Genomic DNA, 20,042 nt, shown 5'->3' with positions numbered 1-20,042 from the left:
TGCAGGCGAAGGCATCCATCATTACAGGGTTCTGTGTACTGCACAGGTGCAGTTTGGAGCTCTCACCCCCGTGTTTCCCCTGTGGATTTGGGCAGGCTCTCCATGCATATCTCATGTTTTCCCCCCGCAGATGCTGCGGGAGCACAAGTCCGTGGTGATCCAGAAGCACGTGCGGGGCTGGCTGGCACGGCGGCGCTACGGCCGCACGCTGCGCGCCATCGTGTACCTGCAGTGCTGCTACCGCCGCATGATGGCCAAGAGGGAGCTCAAGAAGCTGAAGATAGAGGCCCGCTCCGTGGAGCGCTACAAGAAGCTCCACATTGGCTTGGAGAACAAGATCATGCAGCTGCAGAGAAAAATCGATGAGCAGGTAAAAGCTCCTGGCCTCTGGGAAAACGTGTCAGCATCGTGGTTAGCTTTCACAGCACCGTGGGCATTCACAGAGCGCACTGAATTTTCACTGTAAGGGCTCGGTTCTCTTTTCTGGTGGAGAACAGTGATAGGAGAGAAGGGGAGGCCGCAGCAGAACTGGAGCAGTCAAGCATCCACTTGTTCCTCTCAGCAGAACTGAGAAAAACTCCCACTCGCTTAACGCCAGTGCTGCGTTTGAAGCACGTCAGTTGCTCTGTTTTAGGGGAAGGTGGGGTGATGGTGTCTGATGTATGTGGGCTCTCCATCTGATTTTAGTTTAGGATGTGCAGGCTTAGAGACTGGACTGCTCTGTCACCTCGTTAAGCAATTCTGCAAACCCAGACCAAAACCTTTCTGAAATGGGGAAGCTGCTCCTGTGCTCCCCTGTCTGGGTGTATTCCGTGGGGAAGGAAAAGGCTCCCTTGAACCAGACCCTCTCTAACAGCTGCTCTGTCTGTGCCGTGTTTTGCGCAGAACAAAGAGTACAAATCCCTGCTGGAGAAGATGAACACCCTGGAGGTCACGTACGCTACGGAGACGGAGAAGCTGCGCAGCGACGTGGAGCGGCTGCGGCTGAGCGAGGAGGAGGCCAGGAACGCCACCAACCGCGTGCTCAGCCTGCAGGAGGAGATCGCCAAGCTCCGCAGGGAGCTGCACCAGACCCAGGCCGAGAAGAAGAGCATTGAGGAGCGGGCAGACAAATACAAACATGAGACTGAGCAGGCATGTATGGGGTCTCAGATGCATGAGAGGATTTGCAGGGGCCTGGTGTCCGCCCAGGTTTTGCCTACTCAGGATTAATTGTTTCACTTGTGTGGTTGGTGGTTTTACTGTGCTTTTATAGCTGTACAATCCTTAAATAGGCTTGGTATCTTAATGGCTACACCTGTGGCAGAGAAATATGCTAAATCCATATATTGTATGTAAATACATGTATCTAATCTGTTCAGATTTTGATATTGAAAGCATTGCAAAGCCAAATCCTTGAGCTTTCTGACTTAGTCAGAGGTAGTGAATTCATTCATTTTACCTACTTAGAGAGAGTACACATAGATAGCAGAAATCTGTCCCACATTCAGTATTCAAAGGTGCTGCTATATCTTGCCTAATGTAGACAGCCAGCCTATTCAACTCATGTGCACAGTCTAGTTCAACAGGTTTCAGCTAACCCCTTTTCTTTGCTAACCACAGACATATCAAACAGGCTGATTTCTGTCAGGAGTACTTGCTGATAATGGTGCAAGTTTGAGTATTGGAAGAGCCAGTCCATCATTATGTGATACCACAGTGACAAGTTTCAATATCAGATAAGCATAAGAGAAAATATTAGTAGGTAAACCAAAGTGAATGCATGGTAACCATAATCAGAGACAAATGAGTACCTGGCAAACCTGAACACAGGTTAAGTGACACAGCTTTAGGGCAGAGGCAAGATGTTAAATTTTGGTATTACCTAGTGGAATGGAATTTACCATAGAACTACCAAATGTGTTCCTATTTTATGAATGTTTCTGTTTTAATGAGCCATTTACATCTTTGGGACTTTACTGAAAAATACATGGCACTGTGGAGTGCTTCAGAGCAATTTTAGCATCTGATCAGAAATGGGGTTCAGAATATACAGGGGAGTCTGCAGTGGTACATATTTAAGAAATGTAATTTTGAAATGAAGATACAACTAAATTCACCAGTTCTACTTTGTGAAGAACAGTTTAAGTATTTGAACTTTTGTTACAGCAAAGATGCCATCATTTTTAGAGCTACTGATGAAAGATGAACTGCATTCTGAGTCAAATATTTTATTATCTCTGTAGCTGGTGTCAGAGCTGAAAGAGCAGAACTCACTGCTGAAAACAGAAAAGGAGGAGCTGAACCGCCGCATCCATGACCAGGCCAGGGAAATAACAGGTTGGCTCTGTTCTCTTCATTCAGGTTCTGTACTTCATGTTACCTGGGAAAGCAACACTCTACTGCATAGATTGGGCTAATTTGCCTTAGTTTATGTTCTTTTTTGTGCATTCTTTTTTTTTTTTTTTTTTTAAGAACTTGCAAACATCAGAATTATTTACCATTTGGATTTCCATGAAATCCTAAGGGTTCGGGGCCTTTTTTAGGGGGGGCTGACTGTTCCAAAGCACTTCAATTTTTAAAAGGCAGCTCTGATATTTAATACAGTTTATCCACTGCAACTTTTCTGGCTGCTGTGACTGTGTAGGCAGCCGCCAGGAAAGCTTAACTCTAGATGTGAGGGCTGTGATGAAGGGAGCTGTGATGAGGAGGATCGGGATGCTTGAGGTGTAAAGCACCTCACATTTTGCTTTTTCATAGCACAGAATGGGCTAGTGCCCCTTCTTCCTTCCTCTTGGAATCACCTATAGAAGGTATTAGCAGAATAAATGACTTGTCTGAGTGAGCACTTTTGTGGTTGCCACGATAATGCTTTGGCCCTTGATATTTTTGGCTTACTGTTTGCCCAGAGGAGCACAGACAGCAGCTTCAAGTGGCAGGCTGTTCCTCTGGTGCAGACCCAGGCATGGGAGGTAGGGCTGGAATTCTCACTTGGGGTCCCTGCTGTGCGTGGCAGAGTCGATGGAGAGGAAGCTGGTGGAGGAGACGAAGCAGCTGGAGCTGGATCTGAACGACGAGCGGTTACGGTACCAGAACCTGCTGAATGAGTTCAGCCGCCTGGAGGAGCGCTACGACGACCTCAAGGATGAAATGAACCTGATGGTGGTAAGTGGCTCCACAGCTCAGGACTCCAAAGCTGTTTACACCTGTGTTCAGGCAGAGTCTAGCCTGTGGAATTTGCAGGCAACCCCAGGAAGGGAAGAGATGAGAATCTTGACTCCATCTGTCAGAAGGCTGATTTATTATTTTGTGACGTATATTGTATTAAAAGAAAATGATATACTAAAACTACACTAAAGAAAGAGCAAGGAGATATCAGAAGGCTAGCAAAGAAAGGAATGAATAATAAAATCTTGTGGCTGCTCACAGCCTTGACACAGCTGGACCTGTGATTGGTCATTAATTAAAAACTACCACGTGAGACCAATCAAAGATGCACCTGTTGGCAAACCATCTCCAGACCACATTCCACAGCCATCAGACAGGTATTGTTTACATTTATCTTCTGAGGCTTCTCAGCTTCTCAGGAGAAAAATCCTAGCGAAAGGATTTTTCAGAAAATATGTCTGTGGCACTAGTGGGATAAGTTGGTAAGTGCTGTCAGCTGTATGTGTTGGTGACCTCTACCTGAAAGGAGAATTTGTCCTTTTAAATCCTGTTTATTTTGATTAGTTCAGCCAAAACAAATACATTTAAAATTGGTTGTTGATTAAAAAAAAAATAAAACTGTCACATCTGTGAAGAGGGCTAAATTTCTGCTGTGTCTTTCCTGGTGGTATTACTTGTGCTGTCCACCCTTATTTTGCCCTCAAGTTATTCACATCTGCTGGGGCTGTTTGCCATCTTCATCCCGTGATAAATTTTAAGTAGTGTAGGAATGTTCTATGTGGCAGGAATATAAAGTATTCCTCAACAGAATGTCTAGGAAGTTAAAAAGTAAAAAGTTAAAAGCTGCCTGTGCTTCCTGTAACCTGAGTGTTTCTTTCCCACAAAGTGCTGCATCCTTGCTTGGTTCTGCTTTCTGCAGCACTCCTTGGTGGTGTAAGATCTGACCTGTCTCCATGGAGTTGAGTGCTAACTGTATCTCACAGGCTTTGAGGTCTTTGGAGAGACCAGAGTAAAAACTACTTTCTTATTAATTTTGATAACTGAGACATATCACCCAATATTATAAGCTAAACTAAAGGTTGTGAAGAGACAGTCACAGGGAAAGCCATGTACTGGTACTGATTTGTTCCACTTGCACTTCAGAGCATCCCCAAGCCTGGGCACAAAAGAACGGACTCAACTCACAGTAGCAATGAATCTGAATATACTTTCAGCTCTGAGATCACAGAAGCAGAAGACTTACCACTAAGGATGGAGGTAATGTTAAAAATCCCCCACAGCTTTTCCCTGGTACACAGTCGAACTCATTCCTTTCTCTTTTTTTTTCATAAGTGCTTTCTTATGCTGAGATATTTAATGTTCTAATCCAACTTTCTCCATTTCCTTTTAGAGAACACTTATTCCTTATTTAGCTATGATCCTGTGTAGAAAGACTGTCAAAGTATGCTTTGTATTTTTCTTGTATTACAATAAGCATAGAGTAGATACTTGGTGATCTAGCTGATTTACATCTGTGAAACATGTGGTGGTAAGCACAATCATTCAGGCCAAAGTGGGAATTCAGAGAATCAGTGAGACTTCCTGAGGAGCCTGCCTACTGTACAGTCAATGATTTTTAAAATGGCAAGCTGCATCCTGAGTAGCTGCATGGAGTGAGTTTCCTGTTGGGGGTGAGAAACTCATGTTGGATCAGGTTTTCTCTGTTTCATAGAGAGGACTCAAACTCCCAGAATGGGAATTTGCTTTGCATATGCAGCAATACAAACCCAGAGTTTGGAAAAATGATCAGGAAGATGTTAAAAAATGTTCAGAAAGATGACTTGATTCAGCTAATGCATAATAAATCTAAATACTTTGTGGTGCAACTCCAAGCCACTGCTAATAGTTTCCAAGATAACTCTCCCTTCCAGCCCATCCCATCACCGTGGGACTGCAGACACAGAGCCCTCAGGGCGGAGGTCTGGCTGTGCTTGGCCCTTTCCAGAGTTAAACTTTTCTCTGTGCATCTCCTTGACTGTGAGCCAGGCACAGCACACCCTGGGTGCCCTCTGCCTGGGTTGGGGTAGCTTTTGACAGGCTGTCAGAGCTGCTTTGGAAAGCCTCTGCAGAGAATGATTTTCTGCTCTGGGTGCAGATACCCTGACGCACTGGGGCTGGCACAGCCTCTCTGTGCACTCCGTCATCGTTTGCCTTCCCACTTATGTTTCTCACCTTGCAAAATGGTTCCAGGATGATGCTCCTACATTCACTGGTAATCAGAAGGACAGTGCAACTGCATGAGATGGGATGTCACATCTGAGCCAAATGCCAGCTTTTCCTTTGGCTGATAGAGTTGCTGAATTGCTGTTCCAGAGCCAGCTTTGGGTTTTAGAATATGAATGACGAAATGAACTCACACAGGAGTGTGAATGAATGCAGCATTCCTTTTGTTTAACCCCTCAACATTCTCCAATTCCAGCTCTAAACTAACAATATAGATTAATTATACAAAACCACATTTAAAAATCAGGCCCACCTCAAGGCAAATGAGTAAAGCCAGAAAATTCAAAAGTCTCTTTCCTTTTGCCTGAGTTGTTTTTGTGGTTTATGACTCTTCCTCTCAACAGATAAAGGAGATGAAGTGGAAATGGCTGTGCTTGCTTGTCTGCTGCAGTCATTAATATTAATTTTCTAGTTCCTTTTATAGGCTTTAAAATTTTATGGTACAGTTCATAGTAAATACTTTGATCTTCTCAGTACAGAAAGTACAAAAAGGCTGATGGGCAATTTCTAATGCACCTTCAGATTGCAAACAGTGGTCCTTGACCAGAGAATAGTGAGGAAGCTGATGAATTAGGCTCAGAACAGGCTGTATAATTAGCACAATAAAAGCAAAAAGGCATAAAATATATTTTCTGTTATCAAATTTTTGTGTCACATCCCACTAAATTAACCTTCAAATTGTCAGAGAGATTTCTCTTTAGCTGAAGAACTTACTAAAGAAATCATTGAAAACTAAAGCAACACACAAAAAGCCCTTATTTAGAGTTGTTTCCAGGTGAGTCTAACCACAAACTTTTTCTTTTTTCTACTTTCCCCCTTCAAACAAGTAAGACTGTAAGGTATGCTTAGTTATAGACCTCCTGTCTGCTAGGTAGTGCCTAGTGCTTTCTTTTGCTAGGCTTTAGGCTTAGAAACATTTTCTACTAGTAAATCCTTTTTTAAAATCGTGTTTGATAGCTGATGAAATATTTTAGATAGTCAGTGCTCAGAATCAAGTGACATCTCTGTGTTCCTCTTTCCCCAGTCTGTTTCCCAGCTTTACTCACTGTTGTGCTTCCTTGTGCTGTGGAAGGGGAATCCTTCTTGACTTGCCTCTGTTGTTTCTGGAGCAGGAGCCTAGTGAGAAAAAAGCAGCGCTGGACATGTCTCTGTTCCTCAAGCTGCAGAAACGGGTTTCAGAACTGGAGCAGGAAAAGCAGTCCCTGCAGGATGAACTGGACAGAAAGGAGGAGCAGGCTCTCCGTGCTAAAGCTAAGGTGGACTCCTTGCAGCTGATCAAATGCTGACACCAGAGTGTCCCTTCAGTAGCTCTGTGAATGCTGACTGCCTTTCACTAAATCTTGATCTTCCTCTAGCACTTGCTTTATTTAATGGCAGGTTTTGTACTGGTGCTTAGTTCTAGGGACTGGCTTTCAGAGGTCCTTGAGATCCTCGCATGGAAGACAACAGGAACAAAATGTGCTTGGGGCTTTGCTTAAAAATACAAGGCTGAAAGGCTGTTTTTATTAAGGAATAGCTATAAGGAAATCTACTTAAATGATGGGGAGAATGGGTAATTGTTCATTTTAGGCAGAAGTGTTTTAACCAGGATGCAGAGCCAATGCATTGGGTTTAGACACCTTAGCTGATTGTAATGTAAATTCTCCTGATTTGGTCTCATTAAGTTCTTAAAAAATTATGAAACCAGTTTTGGCAATTGTTTCTTATTACATTTCTACCAGTGAATTTCTTTAGCATACTGGGGTTCATCCTGCTCAGTTTCATTGCCAGTGACAGTATGTGATTTTATTAATATTAACCAATTATGTGTCATAAACTCAGAAGTAAAGGAGACAATGCCAATATTCAAACTATGGCAGTTAGCTGTATCAGAATGAGCGTTTTACAGTTTTAAAGGAAAATAATTTGAGTTCTTTTTTGTTTTCCTACCTCAGTGAAGGATTTTTAGTTTTCACACTTGTTTGTATTCGTTCATAGGAGGAAGAAAGGCCTCCCATAAGAGGTGCCGAGTTGGAGTATGAGTCGCTCAAGGTAATTCTAAAACAGAGGTTTCTGGGCTTTTTCTAGTAGGGCTCTTGCCACCAATTGTATGTGCTGGCATAGAAAATTACATCAGTCCTCCTGTTTCCAAATAATAGCTGGAGAAATTAGAACAAATATTCCCCAGCAGTCATTTCATTGTAGGACTGCTCTTTTTGAGGTGTAGGACGTTGGGGCTGGGGATGCAAAACAAAAAGATCCCCTAAGCCAGGGGAAGTTCTTTGTTAAAATACTTAGTACAGCTTGCAAGTTAATTTGAGCAGAAATACAGTGATAAATATAGGTCTCTTTTTCAGAAACATTATTTAAATTACTGCCTGCCTTAGACCACTAAAACTAAAACTATTTCTTATAGTGATGCAGAATTTTCTTAGCCTGCTGACCGCTATTTGTCTATTTGTTGTGAACTTTTTTTTTCCCCCCTAAGGGGAGAATAAGAGGGGAAAAAAGATTGGCAATTCTGTTTGCCATCAAATCTGTCGGATTCGTGTGAGTGTGCTCTGGTGTCAGAAACCAGGACATCCCTCTGGCTGCCCTGGGGGGCTCAAGCCCCTGGCAGGGGGCTCAGAGACCTTGGCAGGAAGCCAAACACATCTGTGCCTTTGATTTTAACCCATGGAGAAAATTACCAACTTTATGTGAAGATTTACAAGCCATGAGAGTTTAAGTAGAATGCTAGTTTCTCACAGGGGGAAAAAGTAAAACTTCGGGGTTTTTAGAATGGGGGTTCAGAATCCCAGATGGAGGGATTTGGGTGTGCCTTGTCCTTCTTTCTTCTTCTTAGCCTCCATCTTCTGTGTGATGGTGGCACTTATGGATTGGTTTAGAGTAGAAACACACTGTCTAACATAGGTGATAGTTGTTGGGAAATTATTGTAAATAATGTAGACATAGTTTTTAGTATAAAAAGATAACACTGCCTCTGGGGCAGGCAGTGTGCCACGGACCCACTTGCTAGACAGAACTCAGCAGGCCAGAAAAAAAATGTTATAGATAACAGAGAATAAACAACCTTGAAAACCACAGCCAAGGAATCCTGACTCCTTCCTCAATCCCGGGGCTGGGGAAAAGAGACTTTCCAACACATCGGGGTCATCTCGACCACAGAGACTCCGAGACTCTGGTTTTGCATTTTGGACAAAAGGTTAGTCCTGTTAGTGAAATCCTCCCAGCCACTATTGACCATAGCCAAGGGGCCAGGGATACAGGGGAGATTGATGGGTTTCTTGCAGCTACACATAATTTTTGCCATTTCTGTCCATAGTTTTGTACCTGTGGGTTACAGAAATGTTGCAGTGCTGCCGGGTGACAGAACTGTCCCTGTTTCTTGCAGCGCCAAGAGCTTGAATCTGAGAATAAAAAACTGAAGAACGAGTTGAATGAGCTGCAGAAGGCCCTCACAGAGACAAGAGCTCCAGAGGTGACTGCTCCTGGTGCCCCAGCATACAGAGTCCTCCTGGACCAGCTGACCTCGGTCAGTGAAGAGCTGGAAGTACGCAAGGAAGAAGTTCTCATCCTGAGGTCTCAGCTTGTGAGCCAGAAAGAGGCAATTCAGCCCAAGGTAAATCACACTCAGCAGGTAGGAGAGTTACACTGCATCATTAACATGCTTTATTTATTAACAGCCTGCTTGAAATGGCAGAAGAAAGTAGTCTAGGTTGGAAAACCTTGTAAGTGTAATCTGTTGGTCCATTATTAGTGCACAAATCACAGCAGTCTGAACTAGGAGCTTGTATTAATCAGCCAGTCTGGGGTTTCTCTACCAGCACTCATGTGAAGATGTACCAGAGGTCTGATCCCCCCAGACTTTTTTAACAGTGCACAAAAAATTCTCATTGGGAGCTGTGTCATTTCTCTAGTGCCTTTGGACTGGAAAATTGAAAGGAATTCTCAGGAATTACCTCTGAAGATATGTAAATTCCATATTATTGCTTGGTAGATGCAATGTGCTTTTATAGAAAGAAGAGTAGATTACAACCACTGAAATGCACATCTTTTTAAAAGCTCTGGTGACATAGTTAGGGAAGTAATAGCTTTGCAAATAAGAATCATTCAACCTGAAAAGGAATCATGTAAATCAAGGAACTAGTAATTTCCACTGAACTGAGCTATCCTGTGTTTCATAACTGCAGCAAGGAATGAACAGATATGTCATCTTTCCTTTGCTGCTGCAAAGTTATGTCTGGATTTGTCCTAAGTAAGCTGGGAGTCTGTGGTGCATGAAGAAGATGTGTAAGTCTTGTTTTAAATGATTGACTGTAAAGAAAACAGAACACATTTTTCTGTAGTATTTGGAATGTTGTAAAGAGATAGTACATCTTTCAATAACATTCTCAGCAGTGGTGGGATGCAAGTGTTGGTTTTACAGTGGCTGTGAGATGAGGGAAATAGGAAGGTGACCTGTGGGATGGCCAGCAGCCAGTTTGCAGATAGCTTCTGCTTTTTAGGTTGGCCAGCTGCAGCACAGACAGATTTTTTTAATGTTTTGTTTCTCTTCTTTCTTGCCTACCAATTTGATTGCCAGGAGGATAAGGTACACATTTTCTTCTACAGTTACAAACCAGAATTTCTAAATGCTAAAATAACCCTCAACAATATTGAACTGTCATTTCCCTGCCTCTTAAGTAACCTACATGTTCTTGCATTTTACCTTGAAATTATTGAATAACTTTTCCATTAATTCTGTGACCTCTGCATCCCCATCTTCATGCTTTGCACAGGGAAACAAGTTCATTCAAAACAAGCAGATTTAACAGTTTTGAACTGTTGGCTTATGGCAACCTGAATGTGAAAGGAGGGATTTAGGAACTGGTCTAGTCAGCTCCATCATGTTTCTTGCTGAGTATATTTGAGGGATAAGGATCCAGAGGGCACTGTGATCTGGAATTTGTCCACAAAGCTATTATTGTAAATACTTTTCCAGATTGTGCTCATGAAAACAGCATCTGCTTGTTTTGAAAGTCAGAATTCCATCTCTTATGTTCATTAATGTCCTGTGGTACTCCATGGCAATGACTCAGACTGGCCAAGGTGACTGTAGACATCTATTAAATATTTTGTTTTACTGAAGAAAAAGGAAAAGTGCCATAATAAACTGAAACAAAAAGGTACTATGATGCTATCTAAATTAGAAAATCTCAAGCCCTTGTCAATTCTTTTCTGGTTTGACAGAGTATTTGAAATACATGAGTGAGAAATAGTTCTTATTTTTTGAGCTTTGAAAGACTCCTTGTAATGCTATGTTTAAGAAATGCTAATAGAATTAAGCTGGCAAAATGATGTTGCTTCAGTTTTAGTATTAGCAGCTGTTCCTGGTAATTTGAATAAAATCCAAATTCAACATTCTGTGAAATTTATTTTGTTCCTTTTATGTGATGAACAAATGGAAAGAGATTAACATATGTACCCACTTACTAGACAGGCCAATAGTTGACCATTTTGTATGCATTTATTTTAGAAGATAAACCAAATGAACATAGAAATTATGGACCAACCTCTTGCTCAGGTACCCACACTTATTTAATGTGGCTACTCAAGGATTAGTGTTCCACGTGAAGAAAACATGGATTCAAGGAGCAGTTAGGTTGTTAAATTTACTGAAATTATCATTGTTTTTCCAGCATACAATGACAGATGCTACAATCCTCTTGGAGGATGTACAGAAGATGAAAGACAAAGGAGAAATAGCACAGGCATATATTGGACTGAAGGAAACCAACAGGTACAAGTTCCTTCTTTATTTTGTGATCACTTGGGGTGTGTGACACACTGTGTATATTATGTTCAGAACACTCATAGCTGGGGTTATAATTTGATTTCATTCGTAAAATTGTTGTGTGCAGTATTTGAAAGGATTTGGAAATAATGGGGAAATGTAAAATCAAGCTTTCTGGATTTCCATCTTCTTAGCCTCTGATTGCTGCGTGGCCTGGCCTGGGTGCCATTCCCCAGGCTGGTTTGTCACCCTCTGAACCTCAGTGGTCACAACAGTCTGTGGCAATGTGTTTATTGTAACAGCACAGAATGCTGTAACCAGCTGGGCTGTCACTGAGAGCTGAATTGCATCATGCAGAAGGAAAGCACATAAACAAGAAAAGTAATTTGCTAATTTTAGAGCGTTTTTTGTTTCTCTTTTATGGTAACTGTAATGTAGTGTGTAATGTCCTTGCCATGTCACCTCATCACCATCACATCTATCTCTTGTATTTTTTTAAACACGTTTCTTGAAAGGCAATCTCCCCAGGACTATCATATGCTGAATGAGGACGGAGAACTTTGGCTGGCTTATGAAGGGTTAAAACAAGCCAACAGGTTACCAGACTTCTCAGAATGGGTTTTTTTTCCTTCATTTGCATCTTCTTTTCTAGCTAACTGTGCCCCTTGCTATGGGTTTGCTTTAGCTACAGTACTTCTATTGCTTTAACAGCTAGAAAAAATTCAACACAAATGATAGAAATGAAGGAGTTTCCTCAAACCTAGTCCCAGAAGACTCCTACTTGTCAGTTTTTATCATTTAAAAAGTTTAAGATGGCACAACAGCCAGTACATAATTAGTAAGAATATTTACACAAAAGTAGACTGTAAAATACCAGCAGCTCCAGAGCTGGAAAGTATTTGTAGCCATGTGTGCCTTTACACCATACTTACACATACTATTTGAGTGCCTTTACACCAGGTTTCAAAACTGATGTTCCTTAGTTTTTCAGCCTAAAGAAGTACAATCATTTTAGTAATTATTAAACTATTGTTTAAGTAACTTCAGTGTACTTTAAAATTTCAAATTGAAACGAGTCTTACTCTCCTTGTGTCTTAAGGTCAGTAAATTAAACACTCTTCTCCCATGTCCCTCCATGCCAGATTCAGAATGTAAGTCACAAAACAACCACAAAAGAGAAGTAATCTTTAGTTCCTCAGGGTGCTGTTGAAGCCCCAGTGGGACCACTGTGGTGTCTGCAAGGACTGTGCTGCTCATGGGGTGCTCTGGCTCTGTGTGCTCGTCGGTGTCCCTGAGTTCCAAAATGCTCCCTAGTCCTGCCCTGGCAGCTAACTCACTGCACAGCCCTGCTGATGTGCCTCAGTGAATGCACTTGCTAGCAGTGACTACAGAAGGTGGTATTTTGCAATGACTGCTATAACTAAAGTCTTTCCTTTTCTGGTGCTAACACATTCTTCCCCTAATGTTGTTGTGTCACCCTGTGAAGATCTAACCTAGAGCAGGTGTTCTGCAGACAGGATGGGAGTTGGTTTGCTCTGTGCCTCTTGTCCTGGCACTGTAGAGACAAGAAGTTTTATATTAAATGGCAGAGCATTGCAGGTGAATGACTGTTTGCCCTTGTGTGCTTCATCAGTCTAGTTACTAATAAGTGTTTCTGCCTTATACATATTTAAACCCTGAAATAGTCTAATTGAACACTGGTAGTCACTACTATTGTCATTTCCTGTGTATGTACAAAATTATGAGTCAGAGCCCTTGGACAGTGCCTTGGAAGCAGGAGTAGATCCCCCAGCACTGCCTGGCAGAAGGCTGGTGTGTCTTATCCCCACTTCACAGTGAGAAAAATTTGAGATGTGATGTACCCAAGGGGAAAGAACAACTTAGTGGTGAGGATAAAGCTCCTGGATTTCAGTTCTGAGTCTGATTCTGTTCTTGACCTTTTGTGCATTAAGGACAACCCTCTGAAAAATGTTAGGTTTAATGCAAAAATAAAGATTATCCACGTGCATTTGCAATTAAATGGTTTCTGGCTGAAAAAGTTAACTAAAAATATTTTCCATTGTTAATATTGTAAGTGAACATAGTGTCATCATCTAGGATTACTTGATTTGTTCAGAGGTAAAACCTCTTTAAAGCCCCTTCAGTCAATCTGAGAAGACTTAGCTTCACATTTATTGCCACAGTGGCACCCTGTACAGTCTGTGTTCAATCGAAGGAAACGCAGAGCAGTGTCACAATTAGCTTCTCTCTCTCCACTTTTTGATCTTGCCAGCTTAATTTAATTAGAAGGCATACTAAAGGGTTTAAAGAGTACTCTGCCTTTTTCATTTTCCTTTGCAAGCCATGGCTAATTGTTCCTGAGCAGCAGCTAAAGCTTTACACTCCCTCTGAGAGCCAGGGATGTAACTTTGAGTTGCTCACACAAACTGTTGCTCACCCTCTTAGGCTGCTGGAGTCTCAGCTTCAGTCGCAGAGGAAGAGCCACGAGAATGAGCTGGAATCTCTGCGAGGTGAGATCCAGAGTCTGAAGGAGGAGAACAACAGGCAGCAGCAGCTGCTGGCCCAGAACCTGCAGCTGCCTCCCGAGGCGCGCATCGAGGCCAGCCTGCAGCACGAGATCACCCGGCTGACCAACGAGAACTTGGTAAGAGACACCAGGCTGCAGGGGCACTGACAGACCTGCCACACCTCTGGGTTCTTATCATTCTTCAGATGGCAGCTTCCTGCCAAAAAATTGCACAAGGGTGGTGGTTTTCTTGAGTGCAAGATAGTGGGAGTTTAGCTCCTGAAGTAGTAATGTTTCAGGAGATTGGTTTGATGTTTGGGGCATGGAGGAAACTTGTGGATCCCAGCTTCCAACTGGTGAGTCTAGTCATGGCTAAATAGAATGTTGATATCCAGGGAAGTCATAAAAACTAATAATGCCAAGGAGGGATGTTTCTCCTGAAATTTGTTAGTTTGTTTGTTTCATTGAAAAACTCTGATGTAATTCTTTAATTATTTAATGTAATTTATCTTTCCATTTCTTTCTTCCCTGCCTGAATCTACACAGAGAATCCACCATTTTATGAGCTCCGCTATTCAGCATGTTTTGAAAAAAGAAATAGTTCCATAAAAAGAAACTTGGTTAGAAGTCACTTAGCTAGTAGCTGGTATTCCATGTGTGCTGTACAACATTTTTGTGTGAAGGAAGGATTGGGCAAAACTCCCTACCTTCTTCCCCAAAGGAGTATGATCATCCTATGTGGGCTACTTCATTTCTGGAACAGCCTTCCAAAGAGACCTGTGTTGGCATATGTTTGGCTTGTTATTGGTAAAGGGACACAAGCTACTTCAGCCAGAAAAATCCTGGCTGTGAGTGTCATTGCTTCCTCCAAACAAGCCAAGGTGAACTGTTTCTTGCTAATGTACATGACAGAAGTTATCACTGTTGGGGTCTTGTCTTAATACCAAAGATTTTGAGCAAAGTGTCAGATAATTCAGATGACACATGTTGGAGAACTGGCTAAAAGTGTAAGTTTGCCTCAGCAGCTGCAGTGTCTCACAAAGGTAGATGGTGAATGTTTCTGTCTCAGCAGCTCCCTCCTGCTGCTTAGTCATGTGTTACGATTTTTGGCCATTTTTTCCCCCCAGAGACCTACTTATCACATTGTGTTCCCAAGACAACACACAGTCATGTAATTATATCCCAGAGGAGTCCTCTTTGTTTTCAAATACGCTGAATGTAATTTTGTTTGCTAAATATAGACTCGTTCCTCAGTATTTCACGTCAGATGTTTGAGTATTGCGAGTCCACTCCAAGCCAAGCGTATGTTTCAGTTCCACTCTTAGCCCTGGAGTGGAAACAATTTGCAGCTTTCCAGATGCCATGTTAGAATAGTAGTGTTCACTGCAATCCCATCTTGATTAGCATAAGAATCCCTGTCCCTGTTCTCACAAAGGTTCTATTCCATGCTTTCACAGTCCTAGTATGGCCTATTTTTAAAAGATCTGACTGTTCTGCAACTCACCTACATCAGCTTCTCTCTGAGAGGTGCTGGCATGAGCACAACTAAAGCCTAAACTACCTAAAAGCAGGAGATTCTTAATCTTACTGTATTCTGATTAAATCTGTACAGTGCTCACTGAATTTTGAGTGTCTCAGAGGGAGGGAAACCAATCCTGTCCCTATTTTTGCAGTTTTATGAGGAGTTGTATGCAGATGATCCCAAGAAGTATCAGTTGTACCGGATTTCCCTTTACAAGAGGATGATTGTATGTAGCTCACGTGAACCCTGTTTTCTGTTGTCTCGGTCGCTGTTTCTGAAGCACTAATTGAAAAGCAGGCTGTCTCCTTTTCTCCCTTTCAGAGGAAATCCCCCTGCAGAGAGCTTCACGATGCCAATTACTTTCTTCACTGCTTTCTTTTGTTAGTCCTAGTGTCCTTTGTGTAATCTGTGTTTCTTTTTGATGCACAGTTTTGTTACTAATACGAGCCTTGCGCTGTGAGCAAAGCAGTTTCTTTTTGAATGCTACTTAATACTGCCCTGGAAAAGAGGTACCTGATGTAAAAGATGTTCAATTTGCAAAACTACTCTTTATTTTGAAATTTTGATACTTTTAGATTCAGTTCAGAAAAGTAGAGGACTGATCATACAGGTCCTTACCAAGGTGAATAATGCCAACAATCTAGTCATAGATTCAATTTATTATTTTTAAAAATATTTTTCAGAAATGCAAAATATGAAGAATGACATTGGTGATAATATTTTCACAGTAATTAAAGACAGCACCATATGTGAGCTTGAAAGAATATAATTTATTAGTTTCCAGATCTTAATGAGAAATGAAATCTGTTAAATCTGTTTAGAGGAAGCACAGAAAAAAAACTGTCCTCACATAGTGGTTGTTCTGAAATAGTATCCCATCCCTGATACATTCAAAACAGTCTGTTGAACTCACATGTATCTTTTTGTTAGTTTCAGGAGAAATTGATTTATCTGACAACAAGTACGTAGTGTTATTAATAGGATTTCTGCTGTACAATTGAACAGTGCTTTGGATGTGAAGCATGGCCTCAATTCTGTTGTCAACAGGCCTAATATCTTACTGCTCAAGTATGTTGTGAACTTGTAAACTCTTTTACTTGTAAACTCTTTTACTATGTGATTAAGGTTTGTGCCCATGCACTAAAATTTTTCAGTACTTCAGAAGAGGTTTAGTTTCCCAGATGATGTTTTTGATGCATGGAGTTCACAATCCCTTATGTTCCTACCAGTGCCAAGAATAATCCTCCTGCTTAGGAGATTTTTCTTCTAAGCTGCTTTCCAGCACTTAACCTGGAATGGCTTTCAGGTTGTTTGAGCTTGAGGTTTTGCCTTCTTTAGAACAACTTTCCCTTTTTTAATTGCATGATTATTTTATGAATGTACTACAACAGATGTCACAGAACTATTCAAAGATTTCTGGGGAGTGTTCCTTTGAAGGACAAGTACAGTTTATTAAAAGAATAGGACCTCTAGGTGCTAGATATAATTCAGGTACAGAATAAAAACGTGTAAGAAACCAGTTACAGTGTAAGAAAATGTGATGACAGCAAGAAGTGGTGTTTGATTTGGTAAATTTGAGTGCAAATTATGGTCTTTCTAGGAATCTCTGTCATCCTCTGACCATGGATAGGTCTAAATAAGGAGTCAGTCCTAAAGACAGGAATAAATGATGCAGAAATACGGGATAGCTGTTTAATAATAAAGAAAATAATTTCTGTGAGGCATTTGGATAAGCAGGGAGGAAGCATTAGGGAGATGTGTTTGCAGCAAAATATCTTCTGTTGTACAAACAGACCTCATTCTGAGTCTGCAGAATCTATCTGCCTATGAGCTTTGCCTTTGTCATGCTGCATATAACTTAATAATATTTGCAATATTTGGCTTGTGTTATAGGCAGTGTACCAGCTTGCAACCCTCGGCCAGAGGATGGCACTTCTGTTCAGCTTTCCTCACTGCCTCTATAACAGCACTGTTCTTGTCTCTGTCACACGGTCCAGAATTGTCCCCATATCTTAATCCTTCCCTTGTTTGAATTCACAGGATTTAATGGAGCAGCTGGAAAAGCAGGACAAAACTGTTCGCAAGTTAAAGAAGCAGCTGAAAGTATTTGCTAAGAAGATCGGTGAACTCGAAGGTACTTTTATATTTTGAGAGAAAGATTTTGGTTTACTTTGTGATCTGATTGTCATCACACCCATCTGTTTTAGCACTTGTGAGGTCTTCAGTAGCCTTAGCCTCAGTTGATTGCAGAAACAGCATGTATGCTCAGACCTCTGTGTGTTCCTTTGTGAACTTTCAGAAGATGGAAAAGGAGGTTTGTGTTTCTTTGAAGGCAGAAAGTATTCAAACATAAAGGAAGGTTTTCTGCACTGTTTGTGAACTCAAAGACAGTATCTGGTTTTGCCAAGAGAAAAGCAATACTAAATATGAACCAGGCAAAAATGAGTTACCCAGTTTTCCTTTGGATGTGAAGGTTAGTTACTCCAACTAAGTGGTGTTTTTAAAAAATCTTACAGTATTGTTCAGTTACTTCTCTGGACAAGATCACAGTAATGTTCACACATAATACAGAGTGGGAAAATGCTCCTGAAAATATAGTTTGGTCTGTGTTTATTGCCTAATTAACTTAGAAAGATGCAGTAGGTCTGACTGGGATGGAGTTAACTTTCACCAGAGCAGCCTGTGATGCTGTGTTTTGGATTTGAGTCTATAACACTGCTGGGAACACACTGGTGTTTTGGCTACTGCTGAGCAGAGCTGGACAGTGTCAAGGTTTCCTTTTTCCCCCACCCTGTCCCCTCAGTCAGCTGAGGTGGGAGGGCAGAAGGGCACACAGCCAGGACAGCTGACCCAGGCTGTCCTAAGGAATATTCCATGTACTGCACCTCCTAATGTCAGGAACCACAGGAGGGAATTTTGCACACAAGGTAGCTGTTGTTTGAGACTGGCTGGACATCAGTTCCCTCAGGGTGGGGTTTTATCATGGGTGATTGCCTCTGCTCTGCTTCCTGCCCCACCAGCTCCTTTTCCTTCACTAAACCACATTCTTCTCAACCAATGAGTTTGCTCAGTTTTGCTCTTAATATTCTCTTCCCTGTCCTGCTGGAGCCAGGACTTTCCTAAGGAATGTTACAAAAATGTCTCTGGCATGTATTTTCACTGGAAAATGTAATATTTCTTTCCATTCTCTCTCTGAAGTGGGCCAGATGGAGAACATATCACCTGGACAAATCATTGATGAACCTATTCGTCCAGTTAACATTCCCCGGAAGGAAAAGGACTTCCAGGGGATGTTGGAGTACAAGAAGGAGGATGAACAAAAACTTGTCAAGAATCTTATTTTAGGTAAGCATCTTTCTCATTTGAGGCCTTCTCTGCTTCCATACACTCTGAAAAATGAATGATAAGAACACAGAATTTGCATTAGGAAACGAAGAGCATAGTTTGGTTTTGACAGTGTTCAGTTTCTCTACAGTTCATAAATGTGTATTGTAATCTAATTGTCCTTCCTGATGAGGATAGTACATATTAACATGCCTGCATATCTTAAGCAAGCTCTTATATTTTCTTATTCTGTTCTTTTACCAAGAAAGTGGCCCTTAGTTTTGCTCTGAGTTTTCACTGGCCAAATGTATATATGTATGCTATTAACTGGGGAGGTTGCAATTACCTCATATAACATCTTCCAATGACTTGACACTTAACAAGATAATGTGTGTTTGTTTTTCCCAAGAGCTGAAACCACGTGGGGTAGCTGTCAACCTGATCCCAGGACTGCCAGCCTATATTTTGTTCATGTGTGTGCGCCACGCAGATTACCTCAATGATGACCAGAAAGTGCGGTCCTTGTTGACTTCCACTATCAATGGCATCAAAAAAGTGTTAAAGGTTAGTCAGTCTGCTTAATTTAGGAAAAAAATGTTAATTTTAAATTTGCTTCTGGTTTTATATTAGGAGAATGAGGAAGAGGCTTTCAATGAATTGGCTCTGGGTTTGTGATCAGTGAACTGCCACTAAAGTCCCAAAAAAATAACAAATTATATTATATTAGGCATTTTATCCCTATAGTAGCAGAGATACACTGAATTAATGGAAAAAGAACTACCTTCTTTTTGTTTTGAATAGTGTCCTTACTCTGAAGCTCAGCTCATAAGGTTTTGGATGTAGTCAGAGTTTGCAGAGTGAGTCTTTGTTTATCTTCTCCAGAGCGCTTAAATAAACAGTTTCATTTGCAGTTTTGGTTAACAGATTCCTCATTTGCTTCACCTACAGATTACACTGCTGATAATATGTTACTGCCCAAAGTCTTTTCAAGGAGTTGGCTGGGAGGGTTCAGCCCAGGTGTATCTTGAAGGCATTATTAAGACATGAATATGTTTTATGCTTACATGGTTTTCTATTTTTTAAATGAGAGAGATGTGTCAAAAGCCAAGCCTTTAATCAAACTACAAGTTTTGAAAAAATTCTTAGTAAACAATTCTGGAGAAGCTGAGATATCCATAGGAATTTCTGAACATTTTTAAGTGAAAGAAGTGCACACTGTGGAGCTCTAGAACTACTCAGCACATACTCGATCCTGTGTTCTTTGGTGAGAAGGGTTTGTTGTTTTGTTTCATTTTCCATTTCCGGCTGCCAAAATTGTTGTGATGTGAGTGGCATTCATCAAAACTGAATTGTTCCCTACTCCTCCTGCTGGCTCTCTGTCATTCCAGTCTTCCCCACTGGGCTCTTCACAAGAGTCATTGGCTATTTTGGGAATACAGTCACGTTGCCCTTTGATTTCTTCCCAGAGCAATTAGGATGGATCTGTAAGACACAGAAAGATCATCCCTGTGGAGGAAATCATTCAT

At 41.4% G+C, this 20,042-nt stretch overlaps 1 protein-coding gene across 1 annotated transcript in view; it reads left to right on the top strand.

The window, feature by feature from the left end:
• Positions 1-20,042, top strand: part of MYO5A (myosin VA) — a 98,580-nt gene that overhangs the window by 70,330 nt on the left and 8,208 nt on the right. The window contains exons 21-35 of the mRNA XM_050978369.1: positions 131-370; positions 886-1,134; positions 2,226-2,319; positions 2,996-3,144; positions 4,291-4,404; positions 6,522-6,665; positions 7,387-7,440; positions 8,783-9,010; positions 11,070-11,170; positions 11,680-11,760; positions 13,610-13,808; positions 15,344-15,418; positions 17,233-17,326; positions 18,391-18,537; positions 18,926-19,080. Of these exons, the coding sequence (XP_050834326.1) occupies positions 131-370; positions 886-1,134; positions 2,226-2,319; positions 2,996-3,144; positions 4,291-4,404; positions 6,522-6,665; positions 7,387-7,440; positions 8,783-9,010; positions 11,070-11,170; positions 11,680-11,760; positions 13,610-13,808; positions 15,344-15,418; positions 17,233-17,326; positions 18,391-18,537; positions 18,926-19,080 (2,124 nt within the window). The remainder of the gene's footprint in view (positions 1-130; positions 371-885; positions 1,135-2,225; positions 2,320-2,995; positions 3,145-4,290; positions 4,405-6,521; positions 6,666-7,386; positions 7,441-8,782; positions 9,011-11,069; positions 11,171-11,679; positions 11,761-13,609; positions 13,809-15,343; positions 15,419-17,232; positions 17,327-18,390; positions 18,538-18,925; positions 19,081-20,042) is intronic.

This window comes from Serinus canaria, chromosome 10, assembly GCF_022539315.1.
Source record: "Serinus canaria isolate serCan28SL12 chromosome 10, serCan2020, whole genome shotgun sequence".
NCBI classification, from domain to species: Eukaryota; Metazoa; Chordata; class Aves; order Passeriformes; family Fringillidae; genus Serinus; species Serinus canaria.
This window is presented reverse-complemented; position numbering and strand designations above follow the sequence as displayed.